The sequence below is a fragment of the Dromiciops gliroides genome, chromosome 1 (genome assembly GCF_019393635.1).
Source record: "Dromiciops gliroides isolate mDroGli1 chromosome 1, mDroGli1.pri, whole genome shotgun sequence".
Lineage (NCBI taxonomy): Eukaryota > Metazoa > Chordata > Mammalia > Microbiotheria > Microbiotheriidae > Dromiciops > Dromiciops gliroides.
Genome location: NC_057861.1, coordinates 763730775 through 763753295, shown reverse-complemented (window position 1 = coordinate 763753295; position 22521 = coordinate 763730775). Strand labels below are relative to the sequence as shown.

General features: G+C 46.4%; 1 protein-coding gene across 1 annotated transcript in view; it reads right to left on the bottom strand.

Annotated features, from left to right (window-relative positions):
• Positions 1-22317, bottom strand: part of LOC122754042 (probable acyl-CoA dehydrogenase 6) — a 39718-nt gene extending 17401 nt beyond the window's left edge. Inside the window, 8 exon segments of the mRNA XM_044002020.1 lie at positions 1923-2036; positions 3081-3203; positions 11002-11110; positions 13060-13138; positions 14107-14179; positions 16150-16170; positions 21531-21761; positions 21845-22317. Coding sequence (XP_043857955.1) covers positions 1923-2036; positions 3081-3203; positions 11002-11110; positions 13060-13138; positions 14107-14179; positions 16150-16170; positions 21531-21761; positions 21845-22070 — 976 coding nt within the window. The 5' untranslated portion in view covers positions 22071-22317.
• Positions 22318-22521: the final 204 nt, after the last annotated feature.

The window sequence follows — 22521 nt, the reverse complement described above, 5'->3', positions numbered from 1 at the left end:
GGCATATTCTTTCACAGACTTCATTACATCTAGAGCAGCCCTCTCCTTGTGTACCAAGGACCTGAGCCACCAAGAGGGGGAGTGAATGCTAGGGTCTCACAACTGGCCAGCAACACAGCTGAGATGCACTGGGCTCAGCCCCCTCCTGCCACCCACAGGGATAGCCCACACTTCCTTCCTTCCTTCTCGAGGACCAAAATGACATCACTATGTTGGGGTACAGTACGTCTGTGGCTAATCACACCAGGACGAGCTCAGAAGTTTTGCCACAGGTTGGGCACAAATCATTCATATAAACATTTGAAGTGGAAATAGACCTTTTGCGCGGTTTCACGTTTCTTTTGAGTGACTTCAATTCTGCTCCCCTCATAGAGCACAGCACCTTCTTTGATGTGAGTGCACCATGCTGGGCAGTCCTGTGCCAGGTACACAATTGATTCCAAAATCCTCTGGAACTTTGAGAGTGTCCTTTTATCACTTCTTCTGACCCCTGTATGAGTGTTTGTTTTGTGTGAGTTCTTCATAAAATAGTCTTTTAGGCAAACATGTTTAGCATTGGAACAATGTGGGTAGCCCAACAAAGTTGCTCTCTCTGCAGTAAAGTGTTTGACAGTTTAGCTTAAGAAAGGATCTCATTGTCTTGTACCTTATCCTGGCAGGTGAGCTTCAGAATCTTCCTAAGACTTCCAAATGGAAGTGACCCAGCTTCCTGGCATGACATTGGTATATTATCCAGGTTCATAGACACACAAAAATGAGATCAGCACAACAAACAGCTCTGTAGACCTTCGGTTTGGGAAGCATCCTAATACCTCTTCTCTCTCACACTTTCCTTTGTAGTTTCCCCAGTGCTGAGCTAGCTTTGGGAATGTGTGCTTCAACTTCATCATCGTGTATATTCCTGGAAAATGTACTGCCAAAGTAGGTGAAGTTATCCCACAATATTCAAATTTCTCCTTCGCTACAACCAATTGCTCCACATATGGATGGTGTGGTGCTGGCTGCTGGAGCAACTGTGGTTTCTTGGTTAGTCCAAAACTAGCACAAGCAGTAGGGAAAAAAAAAGCCAAACCTATTTTGCATCTCAGTCCAGGGGCTACACTGAGTATGCAATCATCTGCAAACAAAAACTCTTGCCCCACCTCCCCCTCGGCTTTAGCCTTTTCAGGTTAAATCATTTGCCATCAGTGCAGTAGCTCACCTTGATGCCATTTCCACCTTGTGGAGGTTTCTCCCCCCCCAAACTGTGACCTCCCCAGATTAACCTTGGTGACCACAATACTCTCCTGCTTGAGCTTCAGCGGCCCCTGTGACTTTCCAATCCAAAGAACTCTGAGGTCCCTCATTTCAAGCCCTTTACCACCTGATCCCAACACCAGCTGGCAGCCTCAGTCTGTTCTCCTCACTTGCACATGAGCTGCCTTTTGGCCCCTCCTCCTCCAGGAAGGCCCCTCCCGTGGGCAATTGCCCTGGCTGTTCTTCGGGCTTGCAATTGACTGCTTTCTCATTTCTGCTGCACAAGTTCATAAAGAATGGACTCATGGACCATTCCCCCATCACACCTTAAAATCTGTTCCCCCCCAATGCAGGGTGCGTTCTGGTCTTTCCCAGGAATCCTCTCTTCCAGTTCTTGCAGAAGGAACGATCCTGTACACAGCTAGATGATGGCCCTCCTCACAACCAGGACCATGCCTCTCTTGTCATCTATTTCCTGAACACCTTGTCCATTTTCTCTTTCCATCCCAGGAGTTTGTTATGATCAAAAACATCCATTTCTGTTTTCTTCTTTGGTTGATCTTTGCTCTCCACCCACTCCCCCACCCCTGGCTCTGGGTGAGGATATATCATCAACAGACAATGGTACTCTGACCTCCACCTCCCACCCCCACAGCTATGGGACTTCTGGGCCTTCATCCACTCACTTGCAACATCAGACCCTGCCACCCAGTTCACTGACTCAAGACAGGCCACCAAATCTCCAGCAATGGATGGCACCAAGAATTGCTGCTTCAGCTCCTCAGAGCCAAACCTGAACATGGAAGAAAAGAACATAAAAGGATTCAGGGATGAAACTGTTTAGGGAAATACTGCTTCCCCTGTTCCAGGAGCCCAAAGGAAATAGCAGGCTTGCTGGCATAGCGTGTGTGTGCAGAGGCATCTGTGTGCACAGGCTCCTCCTCACCTTTAAGCCACAGGATATAAAGGCAAAGGGCCCAGACAGCTTTCTTACAGAACCCCTTCTAACTGTATAGGTCCATACGTGCATTGTATGTGTGCATGTGTATGTGCATACGTATGTGAATGCTTTCCCCTTGACCTTTAAAACCACAAGACACAAGACAAAGGCCCAGGCATCTTTCCAATACAACCCTTTCTAGCTGTCTAGGTCCACACGTGGCTACATAAGCCTAAAGACCATGAGGAGCAAGATGACATGATGGGAGATGAGTGATTTGATATTTAGCCCTTAGGGAAGGCAAGTCTGACAACTCTCAGTAAAATGAACCAAAACTCTCTCAAGGGACTTCACCTTACTTCATTAGGTTCCTAAGAAAGAAAGATAGATGAATGGGATGGATGGATGGAGGGAGGGTGGGTGGATGAGTGGGGTGGATGGATGGAAAGGTGGGATGGTTGTGGTGGGTGGATGGATGGGTGGATGGATGGGTTGGTGGGTAGACGGGTGGGTGCATGGATGGATGGGTGGGTGGATGGGTTGGTGGGTGGATGGGTTTGTGGGTGGATGGATGGGTGGGTCGATGGATAGATAGTTGGATGGATGGATAGATAACAGGAATACATGTGTATAATAAGTAACATATATACATAATCCAGGAATTTGCAACTAACAAATCCACATCAGTCAACTGCCTGTGCTAACAGCTTTGAGGATACAAAGAAATCTCTCAACTAAATTAATGGATAAAAGACCACATAATGGAAATTCTTTTTAATGGAATCAGACCTATCAAACCAATTTCCACTGAGGCCCCTCTCTCCATTGTGCCATGGATGAACTGGAAGCATACTCAGATTGACTGAGGAACTTGGTCATAAGCTCATGCATGTACCTCCTCAAGAGCTGGGGGTGGCCATGTTGGTCTGCAGAAGGATGGCCATAGCGATGCCCAGCCCAGTGATATTCCCCAACTCTTCTACCACCGCAATTTGATGAGATAACTCCAAACCCTGGCCTCCATACTCTGCCAAGGAGAGAAGTGAGGTCAGTGATGACAGCTGGATGTGACACATGTCCCTCCGGGGACCTTGGCATTCCTGGAAGTCACTCCCCTGTTCCTGTTTGCCCCTAAAGTGCCAACCATGGCAGTCTCTAAGGAATCGGGATGTGGTACATGGAATAGAACACACAGAAGGGGCTGAATCAATGTTAGTTTGATGGAAGACATTTGTGGGTCTTCTCAAGATGTTTCCTGGAGGGGGCAGCTAGGTGGCACAGTGGATAAGCACCGGCCCTAGATTCGGGAGGACCTGAGTTCAAATCTAGCCTCAGACACTTGACACCTACTAGCTGTGTGACCCTGGGCAAGTCAACTTAACCCTCATTGCCCTACCAAAAAAGCAAAAAAAAAAAAAAAGATGTTTCCTGGAGCCTGGCACCCAGAACTAAACAGAGCCCTGCCTTTACAGGCACCCTCGGCATGCTCATCCCCCACCCCCATTCCTGATGAAATGGTCACTCAATGGAGCCCAAGACCTCTATGTGGTCCTCTTTTGAGCTCCTAGTCCAGGGAAACCCGGTGGACTCTTTCACTGTCCTTGCCCATCCTGGGAAGATCTTCTGGTCCCAGGAGGAGTCAGCATTGGTCAATAACTTGCATAATGTTCCATTCTGGCCTGAAAATCAGGGGTTTACTGACTATAGGGCCTTCTGATTTTTTTTGTCCTGGTCATTGTCCAGGTGGCCAAAGTTCCAACTGACCAAAGATCATTCCAGATGGACTTGGCACTGAACCCAGCACTGCCATGGGGAGCAGAGTGTGCTGGGCAGCAGCAGGCATTTCTCTGAATGAGTTTGATAGTCCAGTTAACACCAGGAGAGTTAAACCAGCTGTATGATCCTGGGCAAGTCATTTCACCTCCATTCACCTCAGTTGCTCAACTGCAGAATGGAGACAATTATAGCCTTTCAGGGGTGCTAGGAGAATCACATGAGATCATGGAGCACAGTGACTAGCACATAGTAGACATCCCACCATACCCAGTCCCAGTTCTGCTGTGGCCAGATGCAGAAGACATAATGACTTCATGGGCTAGAATATAGGACTTAACGTATAAGAATAAAGATCCTAAAGTTTTAGTTTTGAAGGAGTTACTAAGGTACATTGTGAGAGGGCAGGGCAGACGGCCTAAGATTTGGAGTCAGGGCTTCTGGGTTCCAATTCTGGTTCTACCATCTAGAACCTCTGTGGCCTGGGGCCTGAGTCTCTATTTCCCCAGCTATAAAATTGGTGACCCTGGGTCATGTGGTCACTAAGACTGGGAAAGAATGACAAAAGTCTGTGAGGAAGATCTGCAGTTGTGAGCCTGAGGAAAAATATGCAATGCCTGGAACAAAGACCCTCCACACACTCATAGTGGCAATGCAGATACAAAGAGGGCACTGTGGGAGCCAAGATGGCAGAGGAGATGCTGTGACTCCCACAAGCTCCAGAAAACCTGTCTACTGACTCCTAAATAATGCCATAAAAAAAACCCAGAGCAGGCTAATGCACATAAGAACAGAGTGAGACTATATTCCAGTCAAACAAAGCAATTGGGATCACATGCTGATTCAGGCTGAGAGAGGAGCTCATCAACGTGGTCTGGATATAGCCAGGAACAGGATGCCAGTGCTTCTTCTGAGGCTTGGCTCAGGCTCTGGTGAGGGAGTCGGTGGTTGGCCGGGGTGAAGTGGCTGCAGTCTCTGCTGGAGTTGGAGCAAAGCGCCCTGGTTCTGAACTAATGGGCCAAATTGAGTGGTGCTGGCCCAGTGGGGGTAGGGGCACAGAGCACAACAAGCTTCCAACCATAAAGAATCAGATTTCAATCAGACATCTGTTTCTGGGTTAAATTGAGTAAGCAAAAAGACAACAGACAATAGACAGCTTCTTTGGGGGAGGGGTAGACCAGAATAACCCTCAGAACAAGATAATAACAAAGTCAAAGCTCCAACATCCAAAGCTTCCAAGAAAAATATGACTTGGTCTCAGGCCATGGAAGCACTCAAAAGGAAACTTTGAAGAGAAGTAAGAGAGATAGGACAAAGATTTTAAAGAGATAATGGAAAGAGAAATGAGAGCAATGCAGGAGAGTCATGAGAAAAAAGTCAACAGCATGAAAAGCCAAATGGAAAAGTAAATACAAAAGCTCTCTGAAGAAAATAATTGCCTAAGAATTAGGATTGAACAAATGGAGTCTAGTGACTTTATGAGAAACCAAGACACAGTAAAGCAAATCCAGCTGAATAAAAAATAGAGGGTGATATGAAATATCTCCTTGGAAAACAGCTGACCTAGAAAATAGATCCAGGAGAGGATCATTTGAAAATCATTGGACTACCTAAAAGCCATGATCAAAAAAAGAGCCTAGACACTGTCTTCCAAGAAATTATCAGGGAAAATTGCCCTGATACTCTAGAAGCAGAAGGCAAAAATAGAACTTGAAGGAAATTCCACTGATCATCTCCTGAAAGAGATCCTAAAAGGAAAAACCTCCAGGAATATTATAACCAAATTTCAGATATCCCAGGTCAAGGAGAAAATATTGCAAGCAGCTAAAAAAAGGAATTCAAATACTGTGGAGCTTACAATAAGGATTAAAACGAGATCTAGCAGCATCTACATTAAGGACTGAAGTGCATGGAATATGATATTCCCAGCGGGCAAAGGAACTGGGACTACAGCAAAAAATCACCTACCCAGCAAAATTTAGTATTAATTCTCCAGGGGGAAAAATGGGACTTCAATGAAAAAGAGGACTTTCAGGCATTTGTGATGAAAAGACCTGAACTGAATAGAAAATTTGACTTTCAAATACAAGACCCTAGAGAAGCATAAAAAGGTAAACAAGAAAAAGAAATAATGAGGATATAAAAGATTAAACTGTTACATTCCTACTTGGGAAGATAATACTTCTAACTCCTAAGATCTTTCTCAGTATTAGGGCAGCTGAAAGGAATATACTTAGACAGAGGTCACAGGTATGAATTGAATATGAAGGGATGATATCTGTAAAGCATTTATTTTTTATTTATCCTTTTTTTTTTGTGGAGTAGGCAGGGTGGGGTGGCTTATTTCTGGGGCTGAGTATGGGCTCAGGGCCTCCTGGGTCCAGGGTTGGTGCTTTGTCCACTGTGTCACCTAGCTGACCCATGATGATATCTTCAAAATAAAGTTAAGGGGTAACAGGAATGCACTGGAAGAAAGGGACAGGGAGAGGTGGACTGGGGAAAAGTAGTTCACATAAAAGAAAGAAGGAAAAGCTTATAGAATGGAGGGGAAGATGGGGAAGGAACGGGGGAGTGAGTGAACCTTACTTTCATCAGAATTGGCTCAAAGAGGGAATAACATACACACTCAAGTGGGTACAGTATTATATTGTTCCCTGAGGGAAAGTGGGAAGGGAAGGAGATGGGGGGGGGGAAGGCAAAGGAAGGAAGAGCAGATGGGGGGGCAGTAAAAAACACTTTCAAGGAGGGATAGGGTGAAGGAAGATAGAAAATTGAGTAACTATCAAGGGGAGGGAATAAGATGGAGAGTAATACAGTTAACAATAGTAACTGTGAAAGAAATGATGAGCAGGATGCTATCAGAAGGACACGTGAAAAATGCAAACCATCAACAGAGATAGAACTGATGGTATCTGAACACAGATTGAAGTATAATTGTATTTGTTAGCTCCTCTTTCTAAAAGTATTTTGGCTATTTTCTTTCACAACCTGACTAATGAGAAGATGTTTTGCATAACTGCACATGTATGGCTTATATTGAATTGTTAGATTTCATACGGAGGGATGAGGAGGGAGGGAAGAAGAAAATTTAGAACACAAAATATTTTTAAAAATCAATGAGAAAATTAATGATAAGCAGGAGGAGTTCAGAGAACCCTGGAAGGATTTACATGAACTGATGCTGACCGAAAGGAGCAGAACCAGGAGAACATTGCATACAGTAACAGCAACATTGGGTGATGAGCAATGGTGATAGACTTGGCTCTTTTTAGCAATGCAATGGTCCAAAACAATTTCAAAGAACTTCATGATAGAAAATGTTCTCAACATCCGGAAAAAAAAAAAAAAAAAAACAACTGTGTTTTATGAATGCAGATTGAGCTATACTGTTTCTACTTTGGGGGCTGTTTTTTCTTCCCTTCTTCTTTGTCTTTGTTGTTGGTTTTTTTGTATGTTTTTTTGCAGGGCAGTGGGGGTTAAGGGACTTGCCCAGGGTCAACCAGCTAGTAAGTGTCAAGGAGTCTGAGGCCAGATATGAACTCAGGTACTCCTGAATCCTGGGCCAGTGCTTTCTCCACTGCACCACCTAGCTGCCCTCCTAAAGATCAATCCAAATCCCAAAGGACCCAGCCTCCATATTCTTTTTTTTTTTTGTGAGGCAATTGGGGTTCAGTGACTTGCCTAGGGTCACACAGCTAGTAAGTGTTAGTGTCTGAGGCTGGATTTTAACTCAGGTCCTCCTGAATCCAGGGCCGGTGCACTATCCCACTGTGCCACCTAGCTGCCCTTTCCTTCTTTTTGAGGTTTTTCCCTTGTGCTCTGACTCTTCTTTCACAAGATGACTAATGCAGAAATGTTTAATGTGATTGCACATATATAACCTATATCAGATTGCTTTCTGTCTTAGGGAGGAGGGAGGGAAGGGAGGATGGGAGAAAAATTTGGAACTAAAAATCCTATGAAAATAAATGTTGAAAAATTAAATTACTTAGATAGCTTTGTCTGCAAAAACAAACAGAAAAACCAAAGAGGGCACTTCCCCAGAGCCAGAAAGCCTCAGTAATACCCAGCCCCCTCTCTGCCTCTCCTTCCTGGCTCACTTGGAAGTGACACCCTCTGGGCCGGGACCAGGTGTTAGGACCCACAGCCCTTCTTTAGGAAAGAGATGAAGGCAAAAAAGTAGATTTGGGAGTTGTCTGTAAAGAAATGATCATCATGGAGCTGATCCCCGAGAAAGCCTGGAGAGAGAGAAGAGAAGGGACCTTTCAGGAGGGCAGGGGCACAGAGCCACCCCACAGCCGATGGGTGTGAGAGGAGCAGGAGAAGTGAAGTCAGACAGGCAGGAGTAGAAGCCCAGGGAAGAGAGAGGATCTGGAGAAGGGGATCAGCAGCGTCTAAGGTTGGACAGAGCCTGGTAACAGCCATCAGGGGTAGGGTAGAGCCAGAAAGGGTAGATTCATTAGCAGAAGGGGATCCCAACGTGGCTATAGGGTGTCCTTCATGAGGTGAGCACAGCATGAAGAAGGTGAACCCAAAAGAACACGCTCTGCCTCAGAGTTTGGAAAGGACCACAGAATGACACCATGAGAGATGGAGGGATCGATGAAGAGGCTTTATCATTGTTGGTTGGATTTTTAAGGTTCAGAGAGATCCGGGCATATCTGTGAACACCAAGGACAGAGCTAGACTGCAGACAGGGCCAGGGGCAGGGCAGACTTGCAGAGGAACCTGGAAGGAATGGCATCAAGGAGCATCCCCTCCCACCCCAGGAAAGCATAGCTGGAGGTATGAAGACAGGAGATAGGGGTATGAGGGCCTTGGTTTTCTCTCCTGAGAGGCATGCCTGGCCCCATGAAAATCAAAGGAGCACAGTTCAGAAGGAAACCCCCCAGGCACCAGGAGAGTGGAGATAGAAGGCAGGTGGAGGAGCTTGGCATCCATCAATAACCAGCTTCTAAAGCTCCATGAACATCTTCCTCCCCCTTCACACAGCAGCCCCCTGGGCAGGAGCCCAAGATTCTCCAGAGCCTCTGGTCTGATGCCACCCCAGACTGTGCCCAGGCCAAAGCCCCTTCCCCATCTCCTGAGCATGGTTTTCTTCCCTGTAGCACTTCTTCCTGGGAGTCCCAAGTGTTGACAAGAGATCCCACTTTCTCCTCAGCCCATCTCCCAAGTCCTGGACATCCTTAAGGATCATTGAGCAGTTCGGGGACATTGAAACACTACACTTATGCCATCTATCCCTATCTCTCAGGGAAGGGGAGGATAGGACAGTTACCTCCCTGAGAGGATGAGTGTGTATGTTAGCCTGGCTAAGGCCTGGTGGGAAGACAGCCCCTCCCTCCCACTCCCTCCCTGCCTTCAGAGCATACATCCTTGTAGGCCTGGACCAGGGCAGCTACATATTTAGCACAGGAAGCCATGATTGGAAAGGAATAGCCCCTCTCCTGATAACCATCAGGAAACTGCCCAACCCCCAATGCTGTCAAGTTCTCTTGGAGCCCTGCATCCACCTCTGCAGCCTGAGGCTCCCCTCCAGGCCTGGGCCCTCTCCCTCCCTTCCCTCCCCAAGCCAGGCTGGACTTAGGGACACATATAAACATTCTGTTCCTGGTCCTGGCCAGCCAACCACATGGCGAAGAGCAGCCTCTAGGACTGGCTGTGTGGCCAGAACTGGGCGGGCATTCAGTCTCCCCAGCGCTCAGCCCTTCTCTGAGGTGAGAAATATCCCTGGCATTGTAGGCAGGGGGGACCCTGGATCCTCCCCCATCTGTGGGGGACATGATAGTGGCCCATGAATAGGGACTCCTTTCTTTGTCCCTCTGCATTGTTTTTTTTTTCCTTTAGGAGATTGGGGTCTGTGGCCTAATGGATTTCCAAAGGGTCCAGGGTCTGAGTTCATGGCCAGCCTTTAGGCTGTGAGCATCAAGGAGTGACCTTTCTGAACCCAACCACTGGGGCAGAGATAAGGAGAGCTCATCCTGCAGCAATGCCATATTGGATGTGAACTTGGTGGGACGAGACTGATGCTGTGTAGAAACTGCTTAAGTTTGAGCCCCCACTCCCCCAGAGATGATGTGTGTGGGGAGGAATGTGACCCCCAGAATTAGGCAGTGAGTGGCTCCTGGCTAAATCTTTAACATAGCCCTCCATAAAAAGAAAGGGAGGTGAAATAGAACCAGGGCATTCAGTCATGGGAGGCTAGCCAATGAAGAAGAACCAATTAGAATGGTGGCTTGAGTCAATAGCAGTAGAGGGAGATACCCCCAGCCCCTCAGGAGTACCCTGAGAACCCTCGTGGGGGGAGGGAGAGATGGAGCCTACCTGACTTTCAGAGAGTAGGACCCATACTCTCTACTGAGGGATCCCAAACAATGTCTTAAAATACACTCAGAATCCCTCAGCATAATCCAGGCTGTCACATCCCATTAGAGATACATGGATTGTGACCTGCTTAAAGGTCTGAGTCTCGTTGAACACACTCCTAGACCTGCCCCCTGCTCACACTAATCCTCCTTGCCCTTTCCAGTGAGTCCTCTGCATTCTGCTGAATCAGCATTTCCTGAAAGCGTTTGAGAGCAGACTAATGGGATCTGTGTCCCAGCTGCCTGAGGTCCCTGATGCCTCTGAGGTCAGACAGGTCTGGAGAGCCATCCTCCCCCAATTGCTCCAGAAAGAGGGATAAGTCTGGCCTCCAGAGAAACCGTCCAAGTCTGGGTTTGGCTAAGCTCCCCATTTGGACTCAGAAGACATCTCAGACTGAATAGGGCTCCTCTGCCTACATTGCCTTAAAGCCTCCTATGTGTGGACCCTCATGTTCAAAGATAGCCTTTGAAAGAGCAGCTCAGGACAGCTAGGTGGCACAGTGGATAGAGCACCGGCCCTGGAGGTCAGGAGGACCTGAGTTCAAATCCAGCCTCAGACACTTAACACTTACTAGCTGTGTGACCCTGGGAAAGTCACTTAACCCCAGAAAAAGAAAAAAGAAAGAGCAGCTCGCTCACTTTTTTATCTTTTCTTTGATCCGCACCCACCCCCGTCTGGTCTCTTACTCTTGGCTTTGTTCACACCCAGGAAGCCAGCTTGCCCGAGAATCTTGAACACATGATGGGCTGGGAAGCATCGATCTTCTTCCCATGTGTCCACAAATGGATTAATCTCCTATCAATAATCTAAAATGAAAAGAAAACCAGAAGAAATCCTGTTAGAGAGATGGGGAGTTTTCCACCAGAGATCTGTCTGCTGTTTTGCTAAGGCTCTAGCACTGGAGATCAGAGGGCATCCATGTTGCCTGAGTATTTCATGGCTCACCTCAAGCTTGAAAATGAGTCTCCCCGATTTCAGAAAGAAATCCAGTCCTCTGAGGCTGAATAAATAACAAACAGCCCAGTCACTGAATATACTGAGTTGTCTCTCCATTGGAATCTAGCAGGTCCATACACATTAGCTGTCCTGGACTATGCTTGACACTAATCATTAGGAAATGTTGTGGGCTCATGAATAGAGCCAGACAGGGAGCGAAAAAGACCTGGGCTCGCCCTTTCCACCCCCAGCAAGGGCCACATGGTCGCATTGGGACCAAGACTGTGAAAAAGGTGGCGAGGGTCATCATGAAAAGTCCTACACCAGCCTGGCCAATGACTTCCACACCAACAAGCATGTGTGTGAGATCACCATCATCCCAGCAAGAAGCTCCCCAACGAGCTCACCAGACGTGTTACTCATCTGATGAAGCGCATCCAGAGAGGCCCCAAGAGAGGGATCTCCAATCAAGTTGCAGGAAGAAGAAAGAGAAAGGAGGGATAACTATGTCCCTGAGGTCTCTGCTTTGGATCAGGTGATCATTGCAGTGGACCCTGCTACCAAAGAAATGTTGAAACTCTGGACTTTGGCAGTTTGTCCAACCTGCAAGTTACCCAGCCCCCCGTTGGGATGAACTTCGAAGCACCCAGAGGAGCTGCTTAATGTTTGCTTTTGTGTTCTTTGCAATAAACTTGGGAACCCCGCCCCACCCCCAAAAAGAAAGAAAAAGACCTGGGCTCAGGTCCTGCTTCTGACAGTCATACAGTTAAGGACACTAGCTGCATGACCCCAGCGATGCATTCAACCCTTGGTCTCAGCCCACTCTCTGAAACCTGAACTGGTAGAAAGAATTCACTGGGAGTTCCCTACACAGATGAAATCAGAAGGCAAATCTCCCTTTGTCACCATGATAATTATCCATGGCACAGAAGAACTGTGCACACATGTGTGCACAATTATACACACATTATATACACATTATACATACCCAATGTCTCAATGTGCTTGCACATAAAATCACGTGCTTTCCCTGTCTCCTCTCCCCTTGAACTGTGTGTGTGTGTGTGTGTGTGTGTGTGTGTGTGTGTGTGTGTGTGTGTGTGAGTGTGTGTGTTTGGAGAGTGAGAGGGCCCTGTGTAAGGATGACTAAACATCCCCTATTATAATCCTGCAAATGGTCATCCCCTGCCCTGCTGGGCAACAGCTCGTCCCCTTGTGAATATGGCTAACCAGCGATCTCTGGCATGCTGTGGTCTGGTCATCCTGAATGTCAGCTTTGGACAGCAAGGATAGGCATGGGATTTCTGGGCTCTCTGATGCTGATTCAGTACTCACTGAGTCTGCCATATTGAAATACAAAACGAGCCCCTTCAAACAAGTCAGGACTCAGAGAGCTCTATCACACCTGCAGACCAGCCAAGCAGTTTGAATTAATTCACAAGAGTTTGCAATGACTGGGCACCAACAGACCCCATGCGAAGGCATCAGGACTGGACACACACACCTCAGTACCTGCCCTCATGCGGGTTACACTCCCCCAGGGGAGCGCAAACACCTACAAAGGTTTGCCAATACAAACCCTCTGCCAAGTCATTTTAGCAGAGGGAGATCCAGCAGGAGCTGGGATGTGGACCAAACTTCATAGGAAAGGAAGGGAAATAGCACTAAGATGATAGAGTAGTGAGAAGCAGTGAGGTCCCCCCCCATACAAAGCACCTCCAAACAGATCTAAAAAATGTACCAGCTCTAATTAGGAATGAGAAATCCAAGAAAAAGTCCCACTAAGTCATTTTCCCAGCCCAGCTCACCTTAGAGAGAAAGACATAGAGGCCTGCAGCTACTGGGAGTCTGGCCATGGGGTGCCACAACTCAGCGCCCAGGGAAAGACTGCACACAACAGGAAAAAAGAAGGTCCCAGACCTCTGCTGGGACACTGTGATAGGAACTGGCTTGAGCAGGTGGCAGATCCAGGGCAGACTGTGAAAGGGCACCTGAGCCCAGGACTGACTTCCTGATGAGGCAGCAACTGCAAACAGCAGCAACATGACTCTATGCCCAGGAGCAGAGCTGGGTCTCAGTTTCAGCTTCTAACCCAGGCTGAAGCCTGCAGAGGAAGAACTGGACAGGAATCCCAAACCCAAGGGAAGCCTATAGTTTTGTGCCTCAGAACCAGCAGAGCTTTCCAGATGTCTGAACTCTGGCCTAAACCTGAAACAGGAACTTGTTGAGCTCAAAGCAGAAGGGCAACAGTCAGACTGAGCCTCAAAGCAGACCACTTTGGAATGCTGAGAGCTTGCAGACCCCCTGAGACCGTGAAATGACAGGTCATTCAGTGCCCCCGAGGAAAGCTGAAACAAAACCAACCCAGACTCTCCCTCCAGAAGGATGGTAGAGGCCAGCACAAACACTCAGATCAAAGTCAGGAAGGAGGCTAGAAGAATGAGAAAATAGTAAAAGAGCCTGACCATAGTGAACTTTCAGAAGGACAGGGAAGGTGAAGACACAAACCTAGAAGAAGTGAATGACACCAAAACACCTACAAAGCGTGGCCTGCTTTACCGGAATTAAGTAATCAGATCAAAGCCTAGTTCTGTGACAGGCAGTGTCTGTCTACATTTTTTTTAGAGTCATTTTACCCCATCCCCACTTTGTGCCTTGATTGAATGCTAGGACTTGAACCAGAGAGTAAGACAGAGGTCACCCATAAACCATTCCTAGGCTTGCCTCCTATGTCCAGCTTGGCCATGGGTTGACAAGGGGCTGGCCAGGAGACCAAGGTGCAGAGCGCTGGATTTTCGCTAAGCATTCTCTTGGATGCTGCCCTGGGAACAAAGAGGTAGGAGAGGTGGCCTCACCTTCCTGCAGCGTCCCCACTTCTGTGTCCTGGTTTACTGCAGCTGCTAGAAATCTCGGCCACCCGGAGCTCTGCTGGTAGCAGATGTGGTGATGGCTGCTGCTATTATAGAAGCTTAATAAAGGAATATACTAAGCTTAGATCTAAGATTATTCATGTTGCATTTCTCCTTCCTTATTTCCCTAATTGTTTTGTTTTGTTTTGTTTTGTTTAGGGAGGCAATTGGGGTTAGTGGACTTGTCCCAGGGGTCACACAGCCAGTAAGTGTTAAGTGTCTGAGTCTGGATTTGAACTCAAGGTCCTCCTGAATCCAGGGCTGGTGCTCTATCCACTGCACCACCTAGCTGCCACCTCCCTAATTGGTTTTTAATTTTTGAATCTCTTTCAGGGGGGTGATTAGTAGATCTTTTCAATAATATTTTACCCTCTGATTCTAGGCTATCAGGGTAGTTTTCCTTGATAATTTCTTGAAATATGCTGTCCTGTCCTCTTTTTATCATTGATTACAATAATTTTTATAATTATCTCTCCTGGATTCTATTCTCTCGGTCACCAGTTTTTCCAACAAGGTATTTGACATTTTCTTCTTTTTTTCATTCTTTTGATTTTGTTGGTCTGATTCTTGAGGGTCTCATAGAGTCATTAGCTTTCAGCCAAAGCAATAGGGGAAATTTTATATCTCTAAAAGCTTACATCAATAAAAATAGAGAAAGAACGGACCAATGAATTGGGTGTGCAGCTTAAAAAGCTAGAAAAAGAACAAATTTTAAATCTCCAATTAAACACCAAATTGGAAATCCTGAAAATCAAAGGAAAGACTAAGAAAACTGAAACTAAGAAAGCCAGTGAACTAATAAATAAAACTAATATCTGGTTTTATGGGAGGGGAAAGATTCAATAAAATAGATAAAGCTTTGATTAATTTGATTTTTTTAAAAAAAGAAAAAAACCATGGGCAGCTAGGTAGTACAGTGGATAGAACACTGGCCCTGTATTCAGGAGGATCTAAGTTCAAGTCCAGCTCAAACACTTGACACTTACTAGCTGTGTGAACCTGGGCAAGTCACTTAATCCTCATTGACCTGCAAATCTAAAAGTAAATAAATAAACAAACAAACAAATGAATGAATGAATGTATAGATAAATAAATAAATAAGTGAGTAAGTAAATGAATGAATGAATAAGTAAATAAATAATTAATAGATAAATGAATGAATGAATGATTAGATAAATAAATTAGATAAATAAATGAATGAAGGCACGTCACGCACATTTCAAAAATAATAAAAGGAAAAAACCAAAAATACCAGTATCAAAAATGAAAAGGTTGAATTCACCACCAGAGGAAATTAAAACAATAATACAGAAATTGTGCTTTTACATGACTGCACATATTTGTAATGGATTGTGTTTATCTTGCCTTCTCTCTTGGGGTAGGGGAGAGAGGGGAAGAAGGAGAGAATTTCGTGCTGGGTAAGGGGAGAATTTTTAATTCTCTGTGATTAAAAAAAAGAAAAGAAAGAAAGCTGTTCCTACAGCTATATCACTGGGAAAAAGCAAAAGAGGGTCCTCTGCTACTCCATCCTCTCAATGCCAAAGTGGAATGCAGCTGGGCACTGTCCAAATCCCTCAGAAATGCATGCTGCCTGCCAAATCCTTCCCCAACAGGTCCTCTTATCTGAGGCAAGCAAAAAATGTGACTGAGGGTGGGCTCCTTGCTGCCTGCTATGCAGGAAAAAAGGCCCATTGCTTTGGAAGCCAAGATCTCAGGGTGCCCTGCAGCTCCAGATCTGGAATGTAGAAGGGTGAGCATTACCCCTTTTCAGGCACCAAAAAATATTAAGCGTAACTGGGACAGAAGGATTGGTCAGTCCTGTGGGGAGGGCAGTTTGAGGTGAAAGTAGAATTGACAACTGATTGGGTGAGGGAGGAAACCCAGTGATTCCAAGATTGAGTTCGTGAGTGCCTGGAGGGCAATGGTGCCTGAAATGCAGATTACTCAGGCTTTGATCTTCTCATACCTCCTCAACTCTCCATCCCTCACCTGTAGCTTCTGACTGGAGGGCTAGAGGGTGAAGCAAAGCCTTCATTGGTAGAAGGCTCCCAACTTTCCAAGTCATGTGAGGCTTTGCTTTGACTCCAAGGAACATTCTGCCCCTGTAGCAAATCCCTCCTGTTCCCCCTACTCCCACCATTAGATTGCAAGCTCCCTGAGGGCTATAGCACAGTGCCTGGTACATCAATATGTGCTTAATAAATATTGAGAACAATAGAAAGTTTCTTTAGCAACAAGGAAGATCAAGGCACACCCTCAGAAGAGGATAACAACCTCAGAGCCCCTAGATACAAAGCTTCCAAGAAAAATATGAATTGGTCCTCAGGCCATGGAAGCACTCAAAAGGGACTTTGAAGAGAAAGTAGGAGAGATAGAAGGAAGATTTAGAGAGGTGGAGGAAAGAATGGAAAGACAAATGAGAGCAATGCAAGAGAGCTATGAGAAGCAAGTTAACAGCTTGAAAAGCCAAATGGAAAAGGAGATAAAAAAGCTGTCTGATGAAAATATTGCCTAAGAACTAGGATTGAACAAATGGAGGCTAGTGACTTTATGAGAAACCAAGACACAGTAAAGCGAATCCAAATGAATTTAAAAAAAAATAGAGGGCAATATGAAATATCTCCTTGAAAAAACTGACCTGGAACATAGATTCAGGAGAGACAATTTGAAAATCATTGGACTACATGAAAACCATGACCAAAATAGAGTTTAAACACTATCTTCCAAGAGATTGTCAGGGAAAATTGCCTGATATTCTAGAAGCAGGAAGGCAAAATAGAAATCGAAAGAATCCATCAATCACCCCTATGAAAAGAGATCCCAAAAGGGAAAACCTCCAGGAATATTGTAGCCAAATTCCAGAGCTCCCAGGTCAAGGAGAAAATATTGCAAACAGCTATAAAAAAGGAATTCAAATCTGTGGAGCTACAATAAAGCTAAAACAAAATACTAGCAGCATCTACCATTAAAGGACTGGAGGGCATGGAATATGATATTCCAGAGAGCAAAGATACTGGGACTACAGTCAAAAATCACCTACCCAGCAAAACTGATTATAATCTTTCAGAGGTGAAATAATGGGATTTTAATGAAAAAGAGCACTTTCAGGCATTTGTGATGAAAAGACCTGAACTGAAAAGAAAATCTGACTTTCAAATACAAGACCCTGGAGAAGCATAAAAGGTAAACAGGAAAAAGAAATCATGCGGGATATTAAAAGATTAAACTGTTTACATTCCTACTTGGGAAGATAATACTTCAACTCGTAAGAACTATCTCAGTAAGGAATTCACAGAAGACCACAGGTCTGAATTGAATATGAAGGGATGATATCCGTTAAAGCATTTATGTTTTGTTCTTTGTGGGGCAAGCAAGGTGGGGTGTCTTATGTCTGGGGCTGGATTTGGGTTTGGGGTCTCCTGGGTCCAGGGATGGTGCTTTGTCCACTGTGCTACCTAACTAACCCATGATGACATCTTTAAAATAGGGTTGAGGGTGTAAGAAGGAATAGACTGGGGAAGGGGGAAGGAGAGAGATGGTCTGGGGAGAGGTAGTTCACATGAAGGAAACAAGGAAAAAGCTTATGGAGGGGAGGGGAAGAGGAGGAAGGAGTGGGGGAGTGAGTGGACCTTACTATCATCAGAATTGGCTCAAAGAGGGACTAACATACATTACTTCAAGTGGGCATAGTAATATATTTTTGCCCTAAGGAAAGTGGGAGGGGAAGGAGATAAGAGGTGGGGGAAGAAGAGGGGAAAGAGGGAAGGGCAGATTGGGGGAGGAGAGCAGTAAAAACAAAACACTGTCACGAAAGGTGAAGATGTTCTGCATAAATGCACAAATATGACATATTGAATTGCTTGTTTTCATAGGGAGGGTTGAGGAGGAGGGGAGGAAGAAAAATTTAGAACACTGAATTAGCTCAAAGACCTTAATCTCATCAGAGTGGGCTCAAGGAGGGAATAACATTCCACACCCAATTGGGAAGAGTAATCTATTAAACCCTACAGGAAGTAGGAGGGGAAAAGATAAGGAGGGAAGGGTGAAAAAAGGGAGTGCAGAGTAGGGGAGGGGACAGTCAGAAGTAAAACACTTTTGAGGAGGAATAGGGTAAAAGAGATAGAAATAGAGTATGTATCATGGGAAGGGAATAGGATGGAGGGAAATAGCTATGATGATTGATTATAATGGCAAAACGTATGGTACCTACTATGCTGGGCTATTATGAAGAAAATTCTTTGTCAAGTTTAAGGTACTATATACAGGTTATTATGAACAGGTCACTATCAGAAAAACCTGGAAAGGACCTACATGAACTGAAGCAGAGTGAAATGTACCGTATACAAAATAACAGCAATAGTGTAAGATGATCTGCTGGGAAGCATGTGGGTTATTTTCAACAAGGCAATGATCTAATAACCCTGAAGGACTTATGAAAATTGCAATCCATCTACAGAGAAAGAACTGATGGCACCTGAAAACAGCTGGAAACACATTTTCTTTAATTTTTTTCTTTGACAATGCCTTAATCTGAAGTTTTATTTTAACTGTTTTCTTCTTCACAACCTAGCTAAAATGGAATGTTTTTCATGAGTACTCATGTATAACTTATTTTGAATTGCTTGAGTTCTTTTGGGTGGGGGGTAAGAAGGGAGGGAGGAAGAGAAGTTGGAAAACAAAGGGTTTTTTTTGTTTGTTTGTTTGGATTTTTTGGTGAGGCAATTGGGGTTAAGTGACTTGCCGAGGGTCACACAGCTAGTAAGTGTTAAGTGTCTGAGCTGGATTTGAACTCAGGTCCTCCTGAATCCCAAGGCTGGTGCTCTATCCACTGTGCCACCTAGCTGCCCTTACACAAAGGTTTTTTTAAAAATTGATGTCAAAATTTGTTTTTACATATATTTTGGAAAAGAAAATTCTAAAAAGAAAACCATGAAATCCTGAAACCACACATGAGTTGGGCCCAGGAGAATGGCATGTGTGTGAAGGGATGCTACTGCCCAGTGGGATCATGTCCAGAGGAAGGGAGTCAGGGTGGTGGTGAGAAGGTTGGGCAGCAGACTAGGTGAAGAGGAGAAGGAGGAGGAAAGAGGAAGAGGAAGAGGGGAAGGAAGAGGGAGAGGAGGAGGGAGAGAAGGAGAAGGTGGAAGAGGAGAGTCATTTATGAATCAATTTTTCAGTGAGATTCAACTCTTTGTGACCCAATTGGGGTTCTTGTGACAAAGATACTGGAGCAGTTTGCCATTTCCTTCTCCAGCTCCTTTTTACTGATGAGGAAACTGAGGCCAAATGGTTGACTTATCTAGAAAGAGGAGAAGAGGGCTCCCGAGACCCAGTTCTGAGACATACCTTTCCTGGTCAGTAAGAGTGACTCTTCCACCAATGAATAGGCTCTTTTATTTGTTTGTTAGTAATAAATTAAATAACAACAACAATATCTCACCCCCATGTGTGGAAGGCTCCCACTTGCAGCATCAAACCTCCAGCTGGAGGGGTTCATTCCCAGACTTCTCCCAGAGAAGACAAAGGGGAGCCTCATGTAAAGTTGCCAATAAGAAAGGTAGTTTTCTGAAAGGTATTGAAGGGAAATGTGGCCCTTTTGGAAAAGACCTCCCTGGCTTTCTTTTTAAAATCAATCAAAGAAACCAGCTCTGGATTCAGGAGGACTGAGTTCAAATCCACCTCAGACACTTGACATTACTAGCTGTGTGACCCTGGGCAAGTCACTTAACCCTCATTGCCCTGTAAAATAAATAAATTAAAATAACAACAACCTTTAAAAAAAACTGGGAGGACATTGTGCATAGTGACAGCAGTATTGTTGGATGAGCAATTGTGAATGACTTAACTACTCTCAGCAATGCAATGATCCAAGACAATCCCAAGGGTCTACTGAGGAAGCTTACTATCCACCCCCATAGAAAGAACTGATAAAAAGAGCACTTGTGGATTGTACGTTTATAACCTATAGCAGATTGGTTGCTGTCTTGTGGAGGGGGAGGAAAGGGAGGGAAGGAGAAAAATTTGGAACTTTAAATCTTATGAAAATGAATGTTGAAAACTACCCTTACATGTAACTGGAAAAAATAAAATAACGTTTGTTGTGAAATTTAAAAAAAGAAAAAGAAAAATCAAATCCAAGAGTATTAGGGAACCATTAGAAAACTTCTCAGGACACACTAGGTTCATTGTCTCAGACTCAAACTGGGGCTCACTGTGGTCTGACCCTAAACTATAGACCTTGGGAAAAGGAAGGCCCTGGAACTGCAGGTGTATCACTTGAACCCTAACAGAAGGGCCTACTCAGGAACTAGCCCCACAACATCCTAAATTTCCTTAGGGGGAATGGGGGCAGGGTTGCCCGTGGCTATCATGGAACAGAACAAAATGACCTGGTGTTTCTCAGCTCTGCAACCAGTCTGGGCCTGGGGACAACAGTGAGTTGGGCCCAATAATTTCACCTCTCTGTGGGGTTTTCTGTCTGTAACTAACCAAGCAAGGATGCCTAGGACTCAGCCAGCTCACAGGAGAAAGGGCAGAAAGCTTGGCCAGGAACTCGAGGTAACTCTGGAATCCTGGAGCCAATGCAAATATTTCACGTGGCCAAGAACTATTCAAACTTCCAAATCTCTGTCATATGTGGCTGAGCCCGCCCAGGGCTCCTCTTAGATCTCTGTCTTGGGGGGGGGGGGGCGGAGGGCAGACCAGTCAGCCTTCCTTTTCCTCCTGACTCTGCTCCCAACTGCTGGAGCCCCTCCCCCATGCTGGCACCTCCCCCTCTTTTGATTTGCTAGCATTGGGCTCCCTAGCCCTTTCCACAAGTGCCTGCGACACGGAGAACACCTCACTGCTTCTCTCCTTTCTTTCTAGGGTTTTATTTATATGATAGTACATATTCCTAATGGTGCTTCTGCATCTTCTCACTTCTTCCTCCACAGCCTTTGAGGGATGTGCATGAATACTGTTAGTCTAATTTTACAGACAACATGAGGGGACGGGTAAATGGGGAGGGCGAAGACAGAGGCAGAGACCCAGAGAACTATAGAGACAAGAGACTACAGAGGATACTGTGAAGCAATAAAAGGAAACATCGGCAAAGACCGGGAAAGAGGCAAAGATAAGGGGTTTTGGTGGGAATAAAGACAGAGGAAGAGAGAGCCAGAGCCAGAGAGACAGAGACAAAAAAGGGTCAAAGAGACCGAGAGAGGTGTGTAAACTGAGTTGCTAGAGGTCATTTCACAGGCCAGACCAGATGCAGAACGATTCCTGGCTCCCATGCCAGTACTCTTGCCACGCCCCCACAGGGGCTTCGACAAAGCTTTCTTCTCACTGCCTGCCCCCCACATGCTAACAAGGCACCAGCCCCCACATACTGATGATGCCGAATTGAGCACCCGCCACACCGAGGTCTTCGCCCTGAAAAGTTCGAAGAAATAACCGTTTTCCTCTGTAGGTTCCACAGCGCTGGACCTCTAAGGTTACTCTTAATGCGAACCGAAGGGCCTGAAGAGCAAGAAGCCAGCCTGGCAAGGGGACCCGGAGCGGCTCCCTGTCCTTCCAGCCCCGGGTGTTCTGCTTCCTTAGGGGAATTCCCCCAGGGGCCGCTGGCTCCCAGAACCCCCCAGAGCGAAGAAAGGGCAAGGGGGGAAGGAGAAGAGAGGAGAGAGAAGAGGGGCCCTTCTCGGACTGCTGGCCGCTGCTACCTTCCGCAGGGAAGCCCGCAGGATCCGGTGCTCCTCGGTGTAGCTCAGCGGGTCTGCGCTTCTGGGGCCGCCGCCTCCCAGGGCAGTCTCTGGGGAGGAGGGGTGCGAGGCGCAGCCGCGGCTGTTCCTGGGTACCCCTAGGAAAGGGCACTGGCGCACGTCTGAACTCCGCAGCCAGCGCCCAGCGAGCGCGGCGCAGCAGCGAACCATGATGTCCAAAGAGGCGAGCGGTGGGGGAGACTGAGATGGGGGGGCCCGGAGAGGCCAGAGGACGAGCCTGCCCGGGGGGGGGGGTGCACCACCTTCCTACCAGGCGGCCTCTGCTTCCCACCTCCCTCCAGTCGGCTCCTTCCAGGACAAAGTGCGCCCAGCCTCTGATCCCCAAGTAGCCGCCCCTCGGGCCCAGGGCGCGGTGCTGGATGTCCACCCCCCGCCCCCCAGCCAGCTTCCAAGACCTCAGGCTTGATTTCGACAGAGAGGGAGGAGTGAGAAGGGGAGGGAGCGAGCTTTATTGAGGGAAAAGAGGAGTGGAGGCGCGGGCGGGGCTGCTCCCCCCCCCCCCCCCCCCCCGCCCCCCGGGGGCCCCGCGCCTCTCTCCCACAGCCCAGGGGGTGGCGGAGGGCCGAGGGAGTCGGCCTTTGGGGCCACCGGGATCTTTGTG